The sequence below is a fragment of the Pleuronectes platessa genome, chromosome 10 (genome assembly GCF_947347685.1).
Source record: "Pleuronectes platessa chromosome 10, fPlePla1.1, whole genome shotgun sequence".
Lineage (NCBI taxonomy): Eukaryota > Metazoa > Chordata > Actinopteri > Pleuronectiformes > Pleuronectidae > Pleuronectes > Pleuronectes platessa.
This window is the reverse complement of record NC_070635.1, coordinates 23,589,295-23,610,009: the sequence shown is the minus strand read 5'-3', so window position 1 is coordinate 23,610,009 and position 20,715 is coordinate 23,589,295. Positions and strand designations below refer to the sequence as shown.

The following is a 20,715-nucleotide window of genomic DNA, read 5'->3' as shown; positions in this document are numbered from 1 at the left end:
ATAATGAAATTCATCAGGAAATGGACTGCGGTCATGTATCATAAATCACTGGTGAGAGCAGAGAAAGGGGCTGGGCTGAATTAAGGGCCATTTCAAAATAGGTTAAGTGATGGGATGGTTAGGTCATCTGCAGTGTGAGTTAAATGGTGGAGTGGTTTGTGGTTCCCTGCGTGGGTCTCTCTCTAGTATCAGTATCCTAGAAAGTGAGAGGTGCATATCAGATACAGGCTTGAGGCATGTTGGGAGGGTTTTCTCTGGTTTGCTGCGACTGCAAAATAATGTAGGTCATGGTATTGTTATTTTCTATTGAGCTTGGGCCAAAAAATACCAATAAAAGGACTCATCTTTTATTCAATATTGTTTTTCTCATATAGGTGGGTCGGTATACATAATGAGAGATGGATATGTTGGAATATTTGTGTGCAGCACGTGCAATTTGGAATTTAGTAGAATGCCACACATGCAGTGCAGTAACCAGACACGACACACCCTCTCTCTTGAATTGTTAACCCATGTGGACATGGCTTGAGACACTCTCTCTGCCCTCCTCAGGAGACCGCTGGGCAGTGATCTGAGCTAACTGAGTAATCATTGATCTTGAGACTGGGGCTTTGTCTGGGCACTACTCTCTGATCTGAATGTGTACTCCCCTGCCGATCCCCAGACTGCATCATCTGCTCTGTAGAGACGAGCAAGATGTAGGCAATTACTATCCTAATGCACCTGAAAGCATCACTAGTGGGTCGTCTTTAGATTTGGATTCTTAACTATGATTAGTTTAATATATGAGAGGCGCTAAGATTCAATTTGATTAAAATATGTGGTAGATATTGACAGAAGCTGCATATTCAGCATATTTATTGCGGACAGCTTGGCTTTAACATGCAACTTTACATATACACCAGTACGAATCCACCTCTCCTGCATTGTAGCCAAAACAAAAGGAGCCTCAAATAATAATTTTCATATGTTGAACCATATTGCCCCCATATTGGAGATTAGACACCAAGCTTGTCCTGGAGTAACCCACTTAATTCTGAATGGACCAGTCCAACCCCGCCTCAGGGGGAGGGCCCGACCTCAACAGGAAACCAGCTTGTGATTTCCTGGTGGGTTTCACCTCAGCTCCTCCAGACCAAGATAATTTCATTCACCTTTAACCCTTATGTCAAAACAATGCAGGCTCTCAGCTGAAAGGTAGGTCCTTTTGGTTTAACTGAATTTAATCACATCTAATGTAGAAAGGCTCATTTTTGAATTGTCATTCACTGAGGCAGTAATACAAAGAGAAAAGCCCAGTATCTCAGAACCTCCAGATGATTTATGTTTGCCTTTGTCTATAATAGCAATGATCATATTCCAATCCACTGAGGTACACAGTGGATTGTTGTATGCCATTCTGTGTTCACCCCCCTTTAATTGTCACCCCAGAGAAATGAGGGGATGTCTGCGTTTTTATGGCTGTCATATTCGATCAGATCCTCAGCGGGTTTCCCAGGACTGGTTGAGGCTGAGTTAGAGAAATAGCTGGCTGTCTGCCACCGGTTCTCCGTGCCAGGCTAAACAGTGGGATCCTCGACAAGCCTGTCACACTGATTTCTAAGCACAGAATATTTTAGTTGGTGATGTGAGACAGAGGGAAGCATGTATGTATGTGGTCGAACGGAAGACAAAGGGAGAGGGTACATCCTGGCCAAGTATCTCTGCTGTAGTTCCCTCTTGTCTTTCGGTGTCAAGAAAAGGGCAATGTTGGCACAGGAATCAGCAAATAAAGAATCTGAGACTCACGTTTCATTTGGTCTCATTTCAGTTTTTTGTAGATTCAAGCTGTGCAGACCAGCATTTTGTTTTTCTGAAGCAGGGAAGTTATAAAGACAAAAGGGCAGAAGTATTTGTTTTCCTGATTTGCAATTTTTCAAATGACTCAGAGACCCCTTGTCTTATTCTAGGTAGCTGGAGAACCCCTTGCATGCATGGCCGAGGGGCCTTACCTCACCTATTACCTCACTAGCCTCTTGGCTGTAGGATTATGGGTAACCTCATCAGCCGGCCCAGCTGCCTGGGCCAGAAGTCCAAGCATGTGAGGACAGATGAGGCCTTTCTGAAAGAGTGCTACCAGCGACGAAGAGAGTGGCAGTTACCAGAGCAAAATGGGGAGACTAAACAAGAAGAAGCTGTCGAAGACACATCCAGAGAGGATGCGGACAAGGACAGAGAATTGGAGAAAGACAAAGAAATACAGGAAATTGATTATGTAAGAGAGGAGGGGACTCGTACTCCCATTTCAGACAAACTCCTCCGCAGCTCTCCTGCATCCACAATCAGGAGTAGCAGTACTCTGGAAAATGCCTGGCACAACACTCCATCACCAATAAAAACCTCCAGAAATGGGACACTAACAAAGAGAACACTGGCACCGGAATTTACCAGATCTCCTCTGGCTTATCCCGAAAACAACAGCGCAGAGAGGAGAGCCAGCTTCCAGAGGAGAGACTCTCGAGAAGGAAGTCCATGGTCTTGGAAGACTGTAGCATCACGTGAGGTTACAGAGGTGACGGAGGTGACGGAGACGATCGTGACGGAAATTGTAGAAGTGACAGAGTATCCGTCGGGAGATAAAGGAGGAGACCCAATAATCACCAGAACTGTTAGAGTCCTCAATGGTGTGGCCGAGGAGCTTGCTGAGGTTGATAAAAACATAAACTTTCAACTACATCTCAACTGTCGTTCATTTGATCTCATCTCTCTCATCTCTCATTCTCTCATCTCATCTAATCTAACCTTAGTCTCTTTCTTGAAAAATAGAATCAATAGTTGCTTTCAGACATGCACTGAACTCCGGATAATCTCCTGACGTTTTCCGAAGGGGCTGTATGTAAAAATGCTAATGTCCGATTTCTCTTACCAGCCCCCAAGTAAAAAGTCTGGATAATGTCTGAGACCCCATTGTGTGGAACATTTGGGATCTCGTTCTGTGGAACATTTCCACACAATGGGTTCATGTCTGAAAACAGCTTATGATAACCAACCAGATCTTTAAATGCAATGATTCAACTTGTTTGCTCTCTTTACTGTCTTTGCTTTGCAGCTCCAAAGTGATGGACAGTCAAGTTCAGACCAGGATTCCAGCCTGGATAGATGGAGGGTATGTTTCAGCCATACCTCTTTTATCCCCTATGTCCCAACATCTAAACTAACCATGTGTCTCCTGAAAGCATTCTCATATTTTGTGATGGTCTTTCTCAAGGGAACAAGATCTGCCTTGGCACTGCAGGATGTGGCAACAGACTCTGAGACTTTTCTCCAAAACCTGAACGCTTTGCTCATATGGGTCAGTGAGATAGAGGAGCTCAAAGACAATCAGAAAGCCCCATCCTCAGAAGTCAAAGTGGTGAAAGCTCAGCTCCAAGAACAAAAGGTGTGTTTTCATTACATTACATTTCACTTAGCTGATGCTTTTATCCAAAGCGACTTACAATAAGTGCATTCAACCAAGAGGGTACAAACCCAGAATAACAAGAATCAAGAAAGTACAATTTCTTCAAAAAAGCTAAACTACAAAGTGCTATAAGTTAAGGGCCATTTAAGTGCTACTAAATTGTTAGTTTAACATTTTCTTCCAGTTATAGTCGGAAGGTGTGTTTTTAGTTTGCGGCAGAAGATGTCTAAACTTTCTGCTGTCCTGGTGTAATTTGGGAGCTCATTCCACCATTTAGGTAGCCTGACGTTGTCAGACTCACAATTCTAGTCAGAATGTGAGTCTGAGACCGCTCCATTGGGCTGTGATTATGGGGCGTGTTTCAACTGACCAGGAAGTAAAATTCTTCTTCGCTCAATTGGATAGACCTACAACCAATCAGAGCAACATAGTATGTGACGTATGCTAAGCAACGCATTGTGAGTTATTTACTAACGCCGGGTTCACACCGGACGCTTCAGCGCAGCGCCAAGCCTTAAATAACAGCTGGCTCCCATTCACTCCCATGTTAAAACTTTGTGCGGGTCACACCGGAGGCTGAAGCACCGCGAGGCAGCCTTGGCGCAGCGTGGTGCTTCAGCCTCCGGTGTGACTGGCACAAAGCCGTGCAGCGATCTACTGGATCAACGGGTGATATTATTAGCGCTGCCCGGCGGTTCAGCGTCGCTTCAGTGTCCGTTGTGAACAGCCAAGCGCCGGGGCGATAGGGATTAGCGCGGTGCTTTGGCGTCGCCTCCACGTTCTGTGTTCCTCTTTCAAAATGAATGCGCTGTCGATGTCTTCTAAAACAGACTCAATGGCAGCATCTACACATCTCAGCTCGCCAGCGGCAGGCATGTTTGTTGAAAACGAATTCAACCCAAGGGCACTTTGATGACGTGGTTGATTACATCACCGTTGATCATCTGTCAATCATCGTATAAAGCCCGCCCTGACAATCTGATTGGCCCGGTCGGGCATAATTTTTTCCCAACGGAGCGACTCCAGACCGAACTGCCTGACCAAAAATGTTGTGGGCGGGGCTAAGTTCGTCTGGCATCCAGGCTACCATTTAGGAGCCAGGACAGCAAACAGTCGTGATTTTGATGAGTGTTTAGCTCGCAGTGAGGGAGCAACGAGCCGATTGACCGAAGTGAACAGGCTGGGGTGTAACGTTTGACCATGTCCTGGATGTAGACTGGACCAGATCCGTTTGGAGCAAGATACGCAAGTACTGATGTTTTGAAATGGATGCAGGCAGCCACTGGTAACCAGCAATATTGCCACACCTATTTCCTTCCTCTTTTTAAGAACTAAAGCACTGGGAACACAACTGGAATGTGTACCAATGTGAAGGTATACTAAGGTCATGAAAATGCTCAACTGCTTCCTTTATAATATAATTCAGTTCTTGTCAGTGAGAATAGGTGTCATTCATAGCCACAATGAGTCTTTGTGAGCATTTCCCGGGGGTAGTCTCTCACCTTTCAGCTGTATTCACATCCATTGTCAGCTTGTTGGATCAGGTGAAACCTTCCCGACACTCGACAATGTAAGCTTGACGCAGAAAACAGGGCGTCCTTCAAAGGCAGGCAAAGAACAAGAATAAGGCTTTGATAAATATAAATTCTTGCTGCATTAGCGATGGAGCTTCTCTAGAACTAAACATCTTTCTGTAATACAAGTGGGAACATGACAGGGTCTGATTTAATATTAATACTATTCTTTGTGAGGGCTTTGAAATATTTATTACTTCTCGAAGCTTCTATCTTACTACAAACAGGGGTGACCTATTATAGACTCCTCCATCTACAGTATGATAAACCACTTTGATTTAATAAAGTATGCTTTGTTGTCTTACAGCTCTTGCAACGCCTCCTGACAGACCGCCGGCAAAGCATGGACTCCATGATGTTAGAGGGCCCTCGGTTGGTGGAGGCCCACCCAGGAGAGGAGGGGGAGCAGGCAAAGGTCAAGCTCTCCACTCTCAAACAGAAGTGGGAGGCCTTACAGCTGGAGGCAGAGCAAAGGTCAGCCACTTTTACTGGCAATGCCACACGTTGACTTGACAAGGCTTACTGCGTGACACAAATCTTACTCACCCATGTTAACAATGAGGGGAAATTGTGTTGTATGTAGGAGGGGGAGGCTGGAGCTCATTCTGCCCAGGGCCCAGCTTTTCCAGAAAGGAGCAGACAGTCTGCAGCAATGGTTCATATCTGTAGAACAGACCCTAGCTGAACTACGAAATGCAGAGAGAGTGATGCTACATATCTCAGAGGCCACCGATCACGGAAAGGTTGGAAATCTACCATGTATAGAAAACATGCAGATTGTGGTAAATGTGCAAAGTATTTTTTTGATAGATATGTTTTTGTTTCCACAGGCAGTTGTTACAGAGATACAGGTAAAAACGTCAGAGTTAGGGAAAATACAAAAGTCGGGGCGTGATCTGATGGAAGCAATTTCAGGTAACATTTGCTACATAAGGTCACAACTTGATGAGGTTGTGGCCCTAAACACTAAACAGTACAGCAGTATGGTTCAAACTAAGATTTACACCACTGGCGGAAACACATCACGAGAAAATGTTATGACTGCCCTCATTTTTGTGTACTGCTGACATTTTTTGTTTCATGTTTTTGTGTCTATATAGACTATAGTCAAAACAGTGTAGTAATCGTTCAGTTCTGATAAATTCCATGAGAAAATATGAATCCTATAAACACTGACTCACCTTGATAGAAGATGGTGTGGACCTAACCTGTGTGCACTGATTTGTCCTTCCTTTCAGAGGAGGAAGCCGAGCAGGTGCAAGAGAAGATGGACACTCTGCGTATCCGCTGCTCTGTATTGAGTCTGAGCAGTCTGGATGTGCTGCAGAGGCTGGAGCAGGCCCTGGAGGCCGCTAGTCGGTGCACCTCCAGCCAGGAGGACCTCCACCTGTGGCTGGGCCGCATTGAGAGGGAGCTCCTGGGAGCAGCAGGAGCGCAGACACATGCTGGAGACGCAGTTCTGTGTGCAGCTGAGAGGCAGAGGGTAACATCCTCACACAATGTTACAATGAAGCAGACAGAGGTTTTCAAGTTGTTGACAAGGATCACATGGCAGCCATAATGTAGCTTCACAGAATGTGTGTGAATAGATAAGATAACCTGTGAGAGCCAAACTTATTCTAATTTACCTTTTTTATATTGGGTGGAATTACAGCACAGTTCTGGGTGAGCCAAAGCTGGTATCTAACCTTAGTTTGCTAGTTAGCTAGTTAGTGAGTGAAGGCTATGGAATCACAGGAATCTTACTTAAATGTACCCTGGTCATTTTTTTTGTGAGCTGATTCACTAGCTAATTCACAAACTAGCAGTAAACAACAATTTAACTATGCAGCCATGGATACATTTACAACTTAAATTTCCTTACTTTGCCAAATTGAGCTATCTAGCTAAAGCAATGAAAAAGCTTAATTCAGGTGAACTAAGCTGATACAATTAAAATCGTGAGGTTCTTTTTTTAGTTGAGAGTATATACATGCATGATATTTAAATGGGTTCACCAGAACCTATTTACTAACAAAGACTGTATATTCTTAATGATTTACCATGTTCACCTATATTTGCCTGTTATAGCTGAATGGACCTTCATGTGGTACCTTGTTGTAGCAACATGTAGATACATTGCAGGAATATTTTACAGCAGAAATAGCAATGTCCCCCCTCTACCTTATTCTAAAAAAATATCTATTTTGATTATGATATTTACATGAGTTGCTAATTGAATAAAGATTTCCATTCCCATTTGCATGCTTCTTAAAATGCTGCAGAACTGTCTTTATAATGAAACTCAATTGCGATATTGCGAATATTGTTCAAGACATTCTTTGTAACTCATATTCATATGCATTTTCCCTCTGTCCTAAATATTTCTGGATTAGTTAAAATAGGAATATTAATATATCATTTTTACTGTTTTATTATCCAGAATGTTTTTATGTGTTGGCATGCACAGTATTTATCACATTTATGACAAAATCATGCTGCAGCCAGAATATGTTCCTGTGCTGTTGTTAGGCTTCAGATAAGTCGGTATAAATTTTGACTGATAATGTTATTGATGATATGCTAACATGCAGTATATTCTCATAAGCTGGAGCAGGCGGTGGTGAAGGAGATGGCTTGGTTCAAAAACACAGCGCTGGGTCTGGAAAAGCTGAAGACAATTAAGCTGGATCCAGATCTCATAGCAGGACAACTCTATGAGCAGAAGGTCAGGATACATACTATTTAATTAAATATAATAAGTAATGAGCTAAATAAATATTTCCCCAATTTCAATATTAAAAAAATCCTACATGTTTCTGTCAACTGTAATCTCTAAATATAAAGTTTGAGAAACTTTTCATGTGTGGATTTAATCTGATGTCTTGGCAGATTTTGGCTGTGGAGATTCTCCAGCACAGGTTCAACATTGAGAAGATGGGGAAGATCGCTGAAATCCTGCTAACGTATAGTGATGAAGGAGAAACAGGCGATCTTCAGGTATAGCCTTCACTATATTTTAATGCTACCCCTTTAACTTATCATATAAATGTATCTCTGAATAATTATGATCTCTTTATTTGACTGTCATCTCTCCGAGCAGACCCCAATAGACGTGCTACAGGAACACTGCAACACCGCCTCAGCCACCAATTCCCACGTTGTTCTGCAACTTGAGCATGCTCAATCGCTTCTTCTCCAATTCTGCGAGGGGCTTGCTGAGGTTTCACCCTGGTTAGAAGAAACTCAAGCCCTCATTGGCCACCTCTCCCTGAGCACAATTAGCTATGAAGCATTTCGGGAACAACAGGACCTCTTACAGGTAGAAGAAACCAGCCTCTCCACACTGGAGTGTCATCTTTTCTCTTCCCCTTTTCTGTTCTGACCAACAAAGAAGTTCTTTGATACTTCCCGGTATGCCACCATTTGCCTTTGGGTAAATGAGTTGTACTTATCAAGCACAGGTCATTTGTGTAATTTACTTCTTGACAGGGTTAATTTTCCACCAGTGTACTATACAGGCATTTATGACGTGTCAGGTATGTCAGGAAAAGTGATTGTAATGCATTTTAGGGATTAAACTCAGATCAGGTTACATCTGAAAATAAGTTTACTCTCCACATTGTTATTAAACCTTCCTTTATCTTGTTCCTCTGCTCAGGGTTTGAGAGAATCTATAGCAGAACACAGACCTGTGATTGCACGCCTGTGGTCCCTGGCAAAACGGTTGTCAGAACTAAATCCCAATCAGGGTGACGAGTTCTGTCGCAAGGCTGCAGAGGCCGAGGAGCAGCACAGAGCCATTAGAGACTGGGTCAAAGAGACTGCAAGCGTGCTTGAGGAGTCACTCCCACGATTAACACAGGTAAGAAATGATTGGATGCCGAAAATATAAAAAAGATGTACTACCATATATCACAAATACCCAAGCTCACCACTTCATATCCTCTCCCCTTCCCATAGCTGAACGAGAGGATGATTCTCATCAGAGAGAGTCTTGATCGCCTGCGCAGTCGCATACAGACGCCCACGTCACTTCAAGGACTCACCCCAAGGATCCAGGAGCAGCTGCAGGACAACAAGCACACCCTGGCCGAGCTGTCCAAACTGGAGCTGGGCCTCAACAGTGTTAAGACCCAGGCAGACCAGCTACTGGCTAACACACAAGCAGCTGGCGATGGATCCATTGGCACGGGTAAAACCTCTCAATTTTCACAAGACACAAATTATACACTTTAAAAATGCTGCAGGTGCAATGCTGTTCACAGATTCTAAGGTGTTTTCTAATTCTAGCAATCAAGGAGCGTGTGTCCAGCCTGTCCCAGCTTTGGGATGAGACACACACTCAGGCCCAGGAGAGGGACAGCTGGCTGCTCAAGCTCTTGGATCTCGCCTCTAAGTTCTGGAGTGATGTTGGGGATGTTACGGCTGCTCTCAATGATGCTCAGCAGGCAGTTGTGGACCTCAACGCTAGTCGGACGGACTCTGAAACAATCCGCCAGAGCCTTGAAACCATGCAGGTTTGTCTGGAAACTCTCTGTAACGTAATAATCCCATATTATCTATAATTATTCACTCTTACATTGTAGAAACTTTTTTTCCACTTCAGACTGTCAAGGAGGATATTGACAGTTTACAGGGAGATCTGGACATACTTGGCGTTGTGGGAATGGACCTCATGTCAGCATGTGGAGATACGGACAAACCAGATGTCACCAAGAGCCTGGATGAAGTGAGCAATAATTCAAATAAAATTATAATTTTGTCTCGTGAAGATGTGTCGACTTACGTAACACCCTGTCTTTTTCTGTGTCACAGCTCTACTGCATGTGGAACAACTTGAGCAAACTGTGGAACGAATGTCACAAAAAGCTGGAAGACTCTTTGCGGCTGGCACTACACTATCAAGACACAATGCAGGTGTGTGCCTACCTACAGTGCATGCTTGCGTTACGTGTATATCTATATCCATAAGCCAACAATGGTGATGATGAGAAGAAGAAGGAGAAGAAAAAAACTTCATATCTATAGCACTTATCTCAAGTAAATAAGGTAACATAGTGCCTTACAGAATGCATAGGAATAAAACAACACAAAACTGAAAGTACCTCAAAGAAAATACATGAAAAAACAAGCATTATCTGTTAAACCAGTTTAAAAAATCTGGTTTAAAGGCTTTACTATAAATATATGTTTTAATCAAAGATATAAAAAGGGAGCTGGTAAGCCTAATCTCCTCAGAAAACAGAGTTCCAGAGCCTTGGGGCCCTGACAGCAATAGCCTGGTCACCCTTAGCTACCAGTCTTGACTTTTGAACTACTAGCAAGTGTTGATTGGAAGCTCTCATAGATCTGTAATATAACTGGGGCCAAGACTACTCTGAGCTTTAAAAGTTAATAAAATAATTTAAAAATCTATCTTAAATTTAACTGGCAGCCAATGAAGAGAGGATTAAGCCGTGATCTGCATTATAACCATGTCAGTATTGACACTTATGCCACCATAGCAGCGTCATGGCATCCTGCCAAAGACAAAGCTCTTTATTCGCAATTAGAAAGTTCAGACTCAGATAGTGTGGTTTAATGGTGTGAATTATGTGAGAAAGTACGAAGGGGAAAACCAGATGAAGTGTAGCCAGCTGTAAGGATACAAACATTTCAACATGGTAACTATGAGGGGCTGAGTGGAACTAGTGTGTGGACACTATCTCATTTACTGGGCTCATATGCATATTCAGTTTGTTATTGCTTTGCTCCTAGGGTCTGTTTGAGTGGTTGAAGTCTGCGGAGCTGAGGTCTACTGAGGAGTTCATGGTAGGAACTGACCTGGAATCAGTTAAAGAGCAGCTGTGTGATCTCAAGGTGAGTTTGTACAGCAGTGCATCCATCTCTAGCTATGACACTGTGTCATAATGTATCATAATGAATTTTGCCTGTTTGTGAGGGTCTCTTCTGCAGAGATTATGAAAATACTGAGCTGAATGTTAGTCCACTCCACACGGAAGGGTGGTTGTGGCTCAGAAGGTAAATGGTCCTATCCCCTGTTCCTCTAGTCTACATGCCGAAGATACTTAACCTTAAATTGTCCCTGACAGCTTTGCCAACAGCATATGATAGAAAACGCTCAGCATTTAGTAGGCTGTATCAATGTGTGCGTGATTGGGACTTGGGACTACTCTAAAGTGCTTTGAGTAGTTGAGTCAAGAAGAGTGATATATAAATAAAGTCTGTTTACAATTTACAGCCAATATTCATTCTTTATTTTTGCTTCAGGAATTCAAGCGAGAACTTTACCAAAAGAAGATCGAAATAGAAAGCCTGAACCATCGCTTTGTGTGCCGACTGTCTCCAGGCTCTGAGCGTCCCGGCTCAGTCTCGCCGCTGTGTGACTTCAGAATGCGCTGGGACAGCCTGGAGTCCGAGACGGTCAACAGACAGGTGAGAATATGGGCGCAGTAGTTCAATGTACATGTAAGTTGTATCAAACTAAAATAAGAAGGTTGCTGGTCAAAGTCCCAGTCTGTGTGGAGTTTGCATATTGTTCCCATGTCTGCGTATGTTTTCTCCGGCTTCCTCCCAGTGTCCACAGACATGCAGAGTGGGTTAATTGGAATCTAAATTAACCAAAGGTGTGAGGGTGAATAGTTTTCCCTGGATATCGTCCTTGGAATCAGTAGCGGCATGTTCAACGTGTACCCTGACTCTAGCCTTATGTCAGCTGGGATTTGCTCCAACTAACCCCATGCAACCCTCAAATGATAAGCAGTACAGATAATAAATGGATGAAAGTTTAGACAAAGAATCATCTGTTTTCATTTTAAAGTCTCATAATGCTCTGTCACCTGAAATATTTTTTTCTGCGTGTTTTATTTTTAGCATCAGCTGGAGTGTGCTCTGTTGGGTCTGGGTCAGTTCCAGAACACTCTGGACGAGCTGCACACGTGGCTTTCTCGTACAGCGGACCAACTGCAGGGCAGCCAGCCAATCAGCATTGATCTGCAGACCTGTGAAATAGAGCTGGCTAAACACAAGGTTGGCTGATTGCATCAATGTGATATACATATTTTGACAAAGGCGCTTCATTGTAGGGGCTGTGTAGGCGAGGGAATAAAGGTGATAAAGCTCTTCCAGACTTTCCCAGGGAACATTGGAACTTGTAGCTCCAGATTTTCTCAGGGACCAGTGGGTTTATCTGTGAGATAACACTGAGCACTTCACCTTGAATTGATAACTATCTTCTGAGTGAGTGAGTGTTCACCACTGTGTCCACCAGTGTCTCTACTGTATCGGTTATTTCTGTTCATTTCAGCTTCACCATCAGAAAACACAGCTACGTTTATCTAATCTGCAAACCACAACAAAAATACATCCATTTCATCCATTTTAATTAACCACCCACTGATAACCATGATGCATCTCTAACCTCCTTCTTCCTCTTCGTAGGTCTTGCGTAACGACGTCATGTCCCATGTTCGCACGGTGGAGTCACTGAACCAGGCTGGCAGGGGGCTGCTGGAGGTCGGGTTAGGGGACAGTCCACACGGTCTGCAGTCTCGGCTTGAGCAGCTCAATGAGAGCTGGGAGTTTGTTCGCTGCGAGACTGAACGCAGGCAGCTGGAACTGGAGAACAGACAGAGTCAGGTGAAGAGAGAAAATATTCAGTTTTGATAAAACAGTAGTCATAGCTACGAGGTAGTTTGAATTAATAGAGACCTGTCTGATTAAAAATTATTTTCATACAGTATAAAAGGAGGAAACATTTTGATATACTACTTTGTTTTTTAATATCTTTGTCTCATGGCGCCATCTTGTGGTAAATGTCTGAACAGAAGTGAAAGATGTTCCTTACTTTTTTCTCTTTTGCTGAGACAGATGAACACACATGTTTGTGATAGGAATCATGAATTCGAATGCCTGTTTTTTTACATAAAGGAAAAACTGGCATTTTATTTATTTATTTATTAACTCTTTTTAGGTCCAAGATGTTACAATGGAGATTCAGGATCTCCTGCAGTGGCTGGAGAACACAGATCTCAGACTGTCCTCCTCCAAGACCATGTGGGGAATGCCAGACTCTGCCAGTGAAAGGCTCAGTGCACACTTGGTGAGACCTACATGATGTTTACCTGAAAAAGTATAAAAATATAATCAAATAAACAACAAATGTTTTCCTCATTCAACATTAATTCAGTCCTCCCTATGATTCTTCTCTTAACAGGAGTTGTGCAATGAGACGGAGTCGAAGCTCCACGCCTTCACAGATGTGAAGAATGCCGTCCACAGGATGCTGGAGAGCAGCGATGTTGTGCAGGGGTCGAGCACCGAACACAGCCTCTCTATTCTTGAACAGAAATGGGCATCTGTCTACAGCAAAGTCCAGGAGCGAAAGGTTATTTCAATTTACATTTATCAATTCAATTCGTTTTTCACTATGAACTCAGGAACATGTTCATAAAAATGTGTTATGCTCATCCTGCAGGCGAAGCTTACAGAGGGTTTGGGTCTGGCCAAAGAGTTCCACAGCAACGTCCAGGAGCTTCTCACTAAGATGAGCAAATGTGAAGAGTCCATCGGGCTTCTTCCTTCTCCCAGCCTTGTCCTGGACACCGTTTGTTCTCAGCTGCAGGATCACAGAGTACGGCTTTTTATACCTGCTAGAACTGTTCTCTTTGGCTGCCTCAGATTCAGACATTAATTTAAGTATTTGGTTCCCAAATGAAATTTTTCTTGTCCGACAGACCCTGTTGAATGAGGTGAGCTGTTACGATGAGAAGAAGACCACAGTAGAGAACACAGGCTGCAGACTAAATGAACTGAGCAGGAAGGAAGACTGTGACCTCATACATAACCTGATAATGACCGTCCAGGATCGCTACAAAAAGCTCCAGCAGCGTACCTCAGACAGAGGCAGGATGCTGGAGGAGGTCAAAAAGAGCGCCAAGCGGGTAAACTATGTCATTATCACCTTCAGTATGATCAATGAACTTCACTGTCATGTTCAAAGCCTCACGATCTATCACTTCATCACTAATATTTCAGTTCAGAGAATCCTGGCGCCTTCTACTGGACTGGATGACTGAAGTTGAACAGACATTGGACACACATAAAGAGATCGCAGTGTCCCATGAGGAGATTAAACAACAGCTGACTGAGCAGAAGGTGCAGCATCACAATGAATACAGCCTGGTTACCTGCAGTATGTTTATGAGCCCATTCACTGATCAATTCTTTGGTATTTAGGAGTTCCAGAAACTGCTGAGGTCAAAGAGGCCCATGTACGAGGCCACGCTGAAGAGCGGTCGCAGCCTCCATGAACGAGCTAAGACGAGCCATGACAGACAGCATCTGGAAAACCTGCTGGCTGAACTGAAAGACACGTGGGACACCATCAGCGGCAAGTCTATGGAGAGGTATGGAAGCTGAAGTGTGAACATGCACATCACGATTCCTTTTTAAATGATCGGAAAATAAATTCAGATTTAACAGGAATGGAGTTTAAACTGTTGTGTGTGGTTTTCTATCAGGCAACACAAGCTGGAGGAGGCTCTGCTGTTCTCAGGCAGATTCACTGATGCTCTCCAGGCACTCAATGACTGGTTGTATAGAGCTGAGCCCCAACTGGCTGAGGATGTTCCTGTTGGTGGAGACAAAGACCTTGTCAATAATCTGATAGACAAACACAAGGTAAATGATTGAGATTTTATTGGTTGGTTGATAAGGCAAGATAAGCTTATCCTTTATTTTTTCCACCTTGGGGACATTTGGAATATTACAGAGTCATAAATAGGCATCAGTTAGTAATAATAAGTAACAAGCAATACTTAAGTGTAAGTAAAAGTGTAGGTAAAAAATAAGGAATGGAAGGAAAACTAATATGTACAGTGTAAAAAAAGATAACATATCTACAGGGTGAGAATATGTTTAATAAATAGATTGCACATGAAACAATGTATTGGTCTAAATCAATATATATCTTCACATTCCATTTCACTTCATATATTCTTTTTCTCAGGCGTTCCAAAAGGAGTTAGGGAAGCGGGCCGGATGCATTAAGACCCTGAAGCGCTCTGTGAGGGATCTGACCAGGAGCAGCACAGCTGATGCTCACTGGCTCCAGGAGCAGATGGATGAACTGGGGGGCCGCTGGGAGGCCGTGTGTAAGCTGTCAGTCAGCAAACAGGACAGATTGGAAGCTTCACATCAGCAGGTAGTTCTCCAGCTAAAAACAGACGTCAAACCAAAACTTTGTCGAAGCTGCTGCTTTTAGTAAGGAATGAATGATGGTTGACTAGCTTATATCTGACCATTAATAAAAGCTGATAAGCAGACCTAATTCGAATCTCGTCTTTCTGTTCTCATTAGGCTGAGAAGTTTGACGGCCTTGTCCACTCTTTCATGGAGCGCCTGACTGAGGCAGAGAGGGTATTGAAATACGGAGTTATACCTGAGGAGGAGGAGATCTTACTTGCCTTCCGCAAACAGCACGAGGTGAGTATTACATGATAGTTTATCAACTCCCGTGGGCAAGTTCAGTTTATTCTCATCTTGTCTGCTTGCAGGCAGGTCATAGGTCAGTGTCTGCTACAAAACAACAAGTTGTTGCTGATAAGGATTTAGGGTTTGGCTCAAGGGCAGTAGAGCAAGGTGATGCTTGCTCAAGGGCAGTGGAGCAAGGTGATGCTTGACCTCATATCACCCCTTTGAAGGGAGGATGCCATTATTGCATGCTATTCAAATCACTATAGAAAAAATATCAATTAGACTGACATAGGGATTAATGACATGATGTTTGAGTCCGATGGGTTTATAAATTGTTTCGGAATTTCGTGAATAAAGTCATAATTGAGAAGAAACTCATAACATTACATGAAAAATAAGGATTTTTTAAGTCATCATTTCAGAAGATTAAAGAAAATATTTTTGGTGCTCACTGGAGTCCCACTCCTATCAGATCCAAATTCTTGAGCCATTTTCACTGTGAAACTATAAATACGGATGTTAACAAGAACATACAGTCGACCACTATCAAACATTTCCTTCTCTGCAGAAGAGACAATGTCTGTGTGGTTAGCTCTCTGTAAAATAAACCGCTTTTTCTCTTTCTTTTCTTTATGACATTTTGGGAATCATTGCCAATTATCTATATCAGTATCAACATTTTGTATTCCCTAATATTGCCCCCCCAAAAACCCATATTGCTAAGGATTTGAAGTTTTCATGCCATATCAGGATAATAATGAATCATTATCTGTGTACACTGGATAAAACACTGAGCATCCATTGATCTAATTGTCCTCAGGAGTCAGTGAGTTCTCTGCAGTCTCAGGCTGTGGAGCTGCAGAACATCCAGTGTCTGGGTGAGGAGATCCTGGCATCCTGTCACCCAGACTCTGTCATCACAATCAAATCCTGGATCAGTGTCACCAAAACACGCTATGAGGAGGTGAGTGCTGCCGGTGCCACATAATAAACAACAGCAAAGTTGAACCTTCCTTGAGATTAAATATATCATCAATAAATCATAAATTCCTTAAGTTAGGTAAGGTTTATTCGATAAAAGGCACATTTAAACTGCAAGAGAATCAATATTTGAGAAAAATCCAGATGTGACTGGACCTAACTTCTCTCCCCTTCCTGTTTCGTGCATCAGGTTCAAACCTGGGCTCAGCAGCAGGGCCAGAAGATCCACGGCAGCTTGGCGGTGCTGGAGGCGGAGAGAGAGGAAGTCCAGAGACTTCTCGACTGGATTTCCTCCGCACAGGAAGCCCTCAACCTCAGAGACCAAGAGCCTCTGCCTGAGGCCACAGAACAGAACCTGGAACTCATCGAGCAACACACAGTAATTTTTTTTTCTCTCTAGGATGTCTGTATGATTTCTAAAAATAATTTAAATCCCAGCATAACCTTTGCCTTTTCCTTTCACTGCTCATTCTTTTTTGTAGGTATTCATGGATGAGTTGGATAAAAAGTTTCCAGAGGTTGAACACGCCACAAAATCCTGCAAACTCAAGAGTATTCCTAAGCAGCTAGTGTCTCCCAGCAAAAGGCCCCTCACAAGTACGCCGACATGGACAGTTGTTATATATTACCATATATTTCATCTTTTATTAACAAATGATAAAAGTGATCATTTTAATACAACCCCCAAAGCTTGACACCATATCTTCCTGCTGATGATGTGAAAAGCATGTAATAATGCCACGATATTAAAATATTGCTGATGTTTCTTCATCCAGAGAGGAGGAGCACTCTGAAGCTGCAGCCTGTTGTACCGGTTCCCCTGGAGCACCTCGACCCCCAGACCCCAGAGCTCAGTCAGCTGGTCGGTCAGTGGCAGAGGCTTTGGCTCCAGGCTGTGGCGAGACAAAGCCGTCTGCAACAACACCAGCAAACACTCAAAGAGGTTATTGTTGACTTTCTAAACGATCACTGTAAAAAAGAGAACGTTTTTTTTTTGGTTGCAATTTTATGAAACAACGTTAAAGTTAAATTAGTTTTTTTTTTTCTCCGGACAGATGGAAGAATTTGCTCACTTTGACTTCAACATGTGGCGAAAGCGTTACATGATGTGGATAAGTCATTTGAAGTCGCGCATCTTAGACGTGTTCCGCTGCATCGACCGCGACCAGGATGGACGCATCAGCCAGAAGGAGTTAATCGACTACGTCCTCGCCTCAAGTAAGACCGACTAGATATGAAGCCCTTCAGTGGTGTGACCTATGTTTTACCTAAATTCAGTTACCATGAAATTTAAAAGATGGCATCTGAAAAGCCTGATCATAATAATGAGACTTGTTGATTTTACACCTCAACTGTAGAGTTCCCCACCAACTCTCTGGAGATGAATGCAGTGGCAACCATCTTTGACGTGAACAGTGACGGCTTCATCGATTACTACGAGTTTGTGAGTGCACTACATCCCAGCAGAGATCCCTACAGGAAAACACTGGATGCAGATCAAATCAATGAAGAGGTATGAGCCGTGTGCACACAAGAAAACAGACAAATGTATTTTAATTCATCAGCGACATGGTCACAAGATCTGAAAATGTGCCCTCTGTAGGTGAGTCGACAGGTGTCACAGTGCAACTGTCCCAGGAGGTTCGAAGTGGAGCAAATAAGTGCCAATAGATACAGGGTGAGTCTCAATTTTCTTATTGATGCAAATTCAAAACATATTCAAACATATTTTTCTTTACCGTATTAATCACCTGATGTCTGGCGAGTGTCTGTGGGGAGGCGTCCTCTAATGACCAGGGCATGACGTTTATACGCAACAAGAAAAAAAAATCATCACCCTGAAATTGCAGTTTGAAAATGCCACAGCAACTTTAAAAATATGGAAAAAAACGTTCCTCTATCTATTACTTAGGTACCTGTGACCCCAAAACAATAAACAACACAATACATGTTTTGTGTGTTTGCTGCAGTTTGGAGATTCCCAGCAGCTGCGGATGGTTCGAATCCTGCGCAGCACGTTGATGGTGAGAGTGGGAGGAGGCTGGACCGCTTTAGATGAGTTCCTGGTGAAGAACGACCCCTGCAGAGGTCAGTGCACTATTTCCAATTACTGCAAACTGTGTTTGAACATATTAACATAACAAGGCATACATGCCTGTCAAAGACAAACTACAGCTGTAATACCAGAGGCCGTCGAACATGACTCAAAGGCTTTACACATAATTTGTGTGCAAGTCAATTAGTACATCATGCAATTGAAACGATTGATTTAGGTAAAAAGTAGGACGTGGATCTTTTTCTGATGCCAGATAAACATCTATTTATACAGAATACATCCATCTTGTTGCAAAGCTGCAAACAGGCTATTATTTCAGCTCATGAAAAATGACACTGTGGAGATTGATAGTTTTCACAGGACAATATTCAAAGCTACATGAATATATAAATATAAATTATATAACACATATATATATATATATATATAAAGATATTGTGGTGAAGTTGTAACATTCTAAAAAAAATTCAGATCTGTATTTTCCAATTTCAAATACCAACAGTTTTTCTAAGCTTTAACACACACTTGCCTGCTAGTTGGTATTTCATGTGTGTCAATAACAAAATGTGTGACAGTGTCCAGTGAAACTCTGCTGCTCTGTCACCAACAGTGAAAGGTCGGACTAACATGAAGATCAAGGAGAAGTACTTGTCTCCTGCAGGAAGCAGAGCCAAGGGTTTGACTGTCAGCAGGTCCAACTCCAGCCTCAGCCTCTACAGCAGTGCCTCTGCCCCCACCAGCCCCATGACACGCAAGGCAAGACCTCCACTCTGTTTTATTAGAAATGGCTGCAGCAACATCTTGTTTTTTTTATCTTGGACATCAACTTATCCTTTATTTGATATTGAAATATCACCCCAAAGTGATAGAGGTCTGCATAACATGCATTGGCCTGGCTTTTAACTAGAACTAAGATATATGATTATACCACATCTGTTTATCAATAATACATTCGTTTCTTGATTGTTTTAGGATCTATTGGTTGTTACTTTTTAAGGCTCATCTTGACACCAGGCTATATCTTTAATCTTTTAATTCCCATTAACTTTTGTGCAGCTTGTAATCTTTGGGCAAGGGGCTACTGTTACTTTCTGAATCAAGTCTGGGACAGAGGGACTCTGGGACTTTATTAAATCATGCGGCCTTACAGTGTTACACATATATACCTTTTTTTCAATAAGTTCATTCAGTTCCACTCTTCTAAGTGCAAAGTTTGAACTTCACATTAATGTACCTTCCTGAATGGTATAGGAATATTGGATTATACAAGGACTGTCGGAAGGTCCTTTAAACTGAGTTTTCTTTCAATGTGATTTGAGAAACCATATGTTACTTATTGAACTTAGTCAAACTTTTCTTTCTTTAGGCATTACTCCGCAGGAGTTTCTCAGGTGACCGCTGCATCCGTCCCAGGAGCTCCATAGCTGCTTTGGGCTCTGATCTACAGTTTGTCTCAACAGGGGAGGACAACCCGTCCTCACCATCAGGTCAGCCAGTCACCTCAGTAGAAAAATACTTTTCAGAGGACACACACACACACACACACACACACACAAAATATTTAATGGCAAATTAATCACCTCCTGTGTGTTTACTCTGTTTTGTGCCCTCCAGAGGAAGCTGAGAGGTTACCCACATGATCACCCCTGAGCACCACGTGTATGCTGCAGCGCTGAAGCCAAACACAGCCTGAGGCAGAGGGTCAGATGTATCAGGTCACATCTGAGGAGCAGCCACTGACAGAACGGTTTAAAGGTCACCAGAGGTTATGCTGAAGCGTCTTTAGATGTGATGAGTCTCTTTGAAGATGATGTGCGGATGTTGCATTTCATACACCAGTCTCTGATTGCAAAGAGAGTAGAGATTAAGAAGCTCTGCATGGCTGCTTATTGCATGATGGCCAGAGCCTTGCTAAAGTTAGATTTTGTTTTTCTTTTCAGCTCGTTATTCTTTTGTGGTTGTAAAGTTAAAGTCAAACAGTACCAGAAGTTGAGGGTAATGCTCAGCAGAGGGCGTTAATTTGCTGTCACTGATTTGACAGTGACATACAGCGAGAACACTTTAATATGAGGTATGTGAGGGTGCTGTACTGTTTGACTGCCCGCATCCAAAAATCACAGATACCAAAACCATGAAAGGGCATAGTACGCTGTCCTTCCTTCCTTCATGTTATTTTTTTCATTTCGTGAAGATGGCATTGATTGCAG

General features: G+C 42.8%; 2 protein-coding genes and 1 long non-coding RNA gene across 3 annotated transcripts; all 3 read left to right on the top strand.

Moving 5' to 3' along the window:
* Positions 1 to 2,029: 2,029 nt before the first annotated feature.
* Positions 2,030 to 9,328, top strand: LOC128449883 (microtubule-actin cross-linking factor 1, isoforms 6/7). The gene is made up of 13 exons (XM_053433225.1): positions 2,030 to 2,686; positions 3,089 to 3,145; positions 3,248 to 3,418; positions 5,321 to 5,487; positions 5,597 to 5,756; positions 5,844 to 5,928; positions 6,252 to 6,496; positions 7,601 to 7,720; positions 7,885 to 7,992; positions 8,096 to 8,314; positions 8,654 to 8,857; positions 8,956 to 9,187; positions 9,243 to 9,328. The coding sequence occupies exons 1-13, from the start codon at positions 2,030 to 2,032 to the stop codon at positions 9,326 to 9,328; spliced, it is 2,511 nt and encodes an 836-aa protein (XP_053289200.1).
* Positions 9,329 to 9,387: 59 nt separating this feature from the next.
* Positions 9,388 to 9,873, top strand: LOC128448986 (uncharacterized). Its single transcript, XR_008339835.1, has 3 exons — positions 9,388 to 9,512; positions 9,602 to 9,724; positions 9,811 to 9,873. It is a non-coding gene; the product is annotated as an uncharacterized LOC128448986 (long non-coding RNA).
* A 33-nt stretch (positions 9,874 to 9,906) lies between these two features.
* macf1b (microtubule actin crosslinking factor 1b) lies at positions 9,907 to 19,603 on the top strand. The gene is made up of 24 exons (XM_053433224.1): positions 9,907 to 9,912; positions 10,753 to 10,854; positions 11,266 to 11,430; positions 11,869 to 12,024; positions 12,436 to 12,633; positions 12,968 to 13,096; positions 13,211 to 13,381; positions 13,472 to 13,627; positions 13,731 to 13,937; positions 14,032 to 14,151; positions 14,233 to 14,402; positions 14,517 to 14,676; positions 15,005 to 15,199; positions 15,355 to 15,480; positions 16,292 to 16,435; positions 16,643 to 16,831; positions 16,935 to 17,049; positions 17,229 to 17,395; positions 17,508 to 17,670; positions 17,811 to 17,965; positions 18,056 to 18,130; positions 18,423 to 18,540; positions 19,119 to 19,264; positions 19,565 to 19,603. Exons 1-24 carry the CDS (start codon positions 9,907 to 9,909, stop codon positions 19,601 to 19,603), a joined length of 3,372 nt encoding a protein of 1,123 aa, XP_053289199.1.
* The last annotated feature ends 1,112 nt before the right edge of the window (positions 19,604 to 20,715 follow it).

Excerpts from the sequence above, each read along its gene's own strand:
- LOC128449883 (XM_053433225.1), top strand. The coding sequence starts at position 2,030 with ATGGGTAACCTCATCAGCCGGCCCAGCTGCCTGGGCCAGAAGTCCAAG. Across the intron at positions 2,687-3,088 it reads TGGCCGAGGAGCTTGCTGAG|CTCCAAAGTGATGGACAGTC; the intron begins GTTGATAAAAAC and ends TTTGCTTTGCAG. Across the intron at positions 6,497-7,600 it reads GTGCAGCTGAGAGGCAGAGG|CTGGAGCAGGCGGTGGTGAA; the intron begins GTAACATCCTCA and ends TATTCTCATAAG.
- macf1b (XM_053433224.1), top strand. Across the intron at positions 15,481-16,291 it reads CCTTCCGCAAACAGCACGAG|GAGTCAGTGAGTTCTCTGCA; the intron begins GTGAGTATTACA and ends AATTGTCCTCAG. Across the intron at positions 18,131-18,422 it reads TAAGTGCCAATAGATACAGG|TTTGGAGATTCCCAGCAGCT; the intron begins GTGAGTCTCAAT and ends TGTTTGCTGCAG.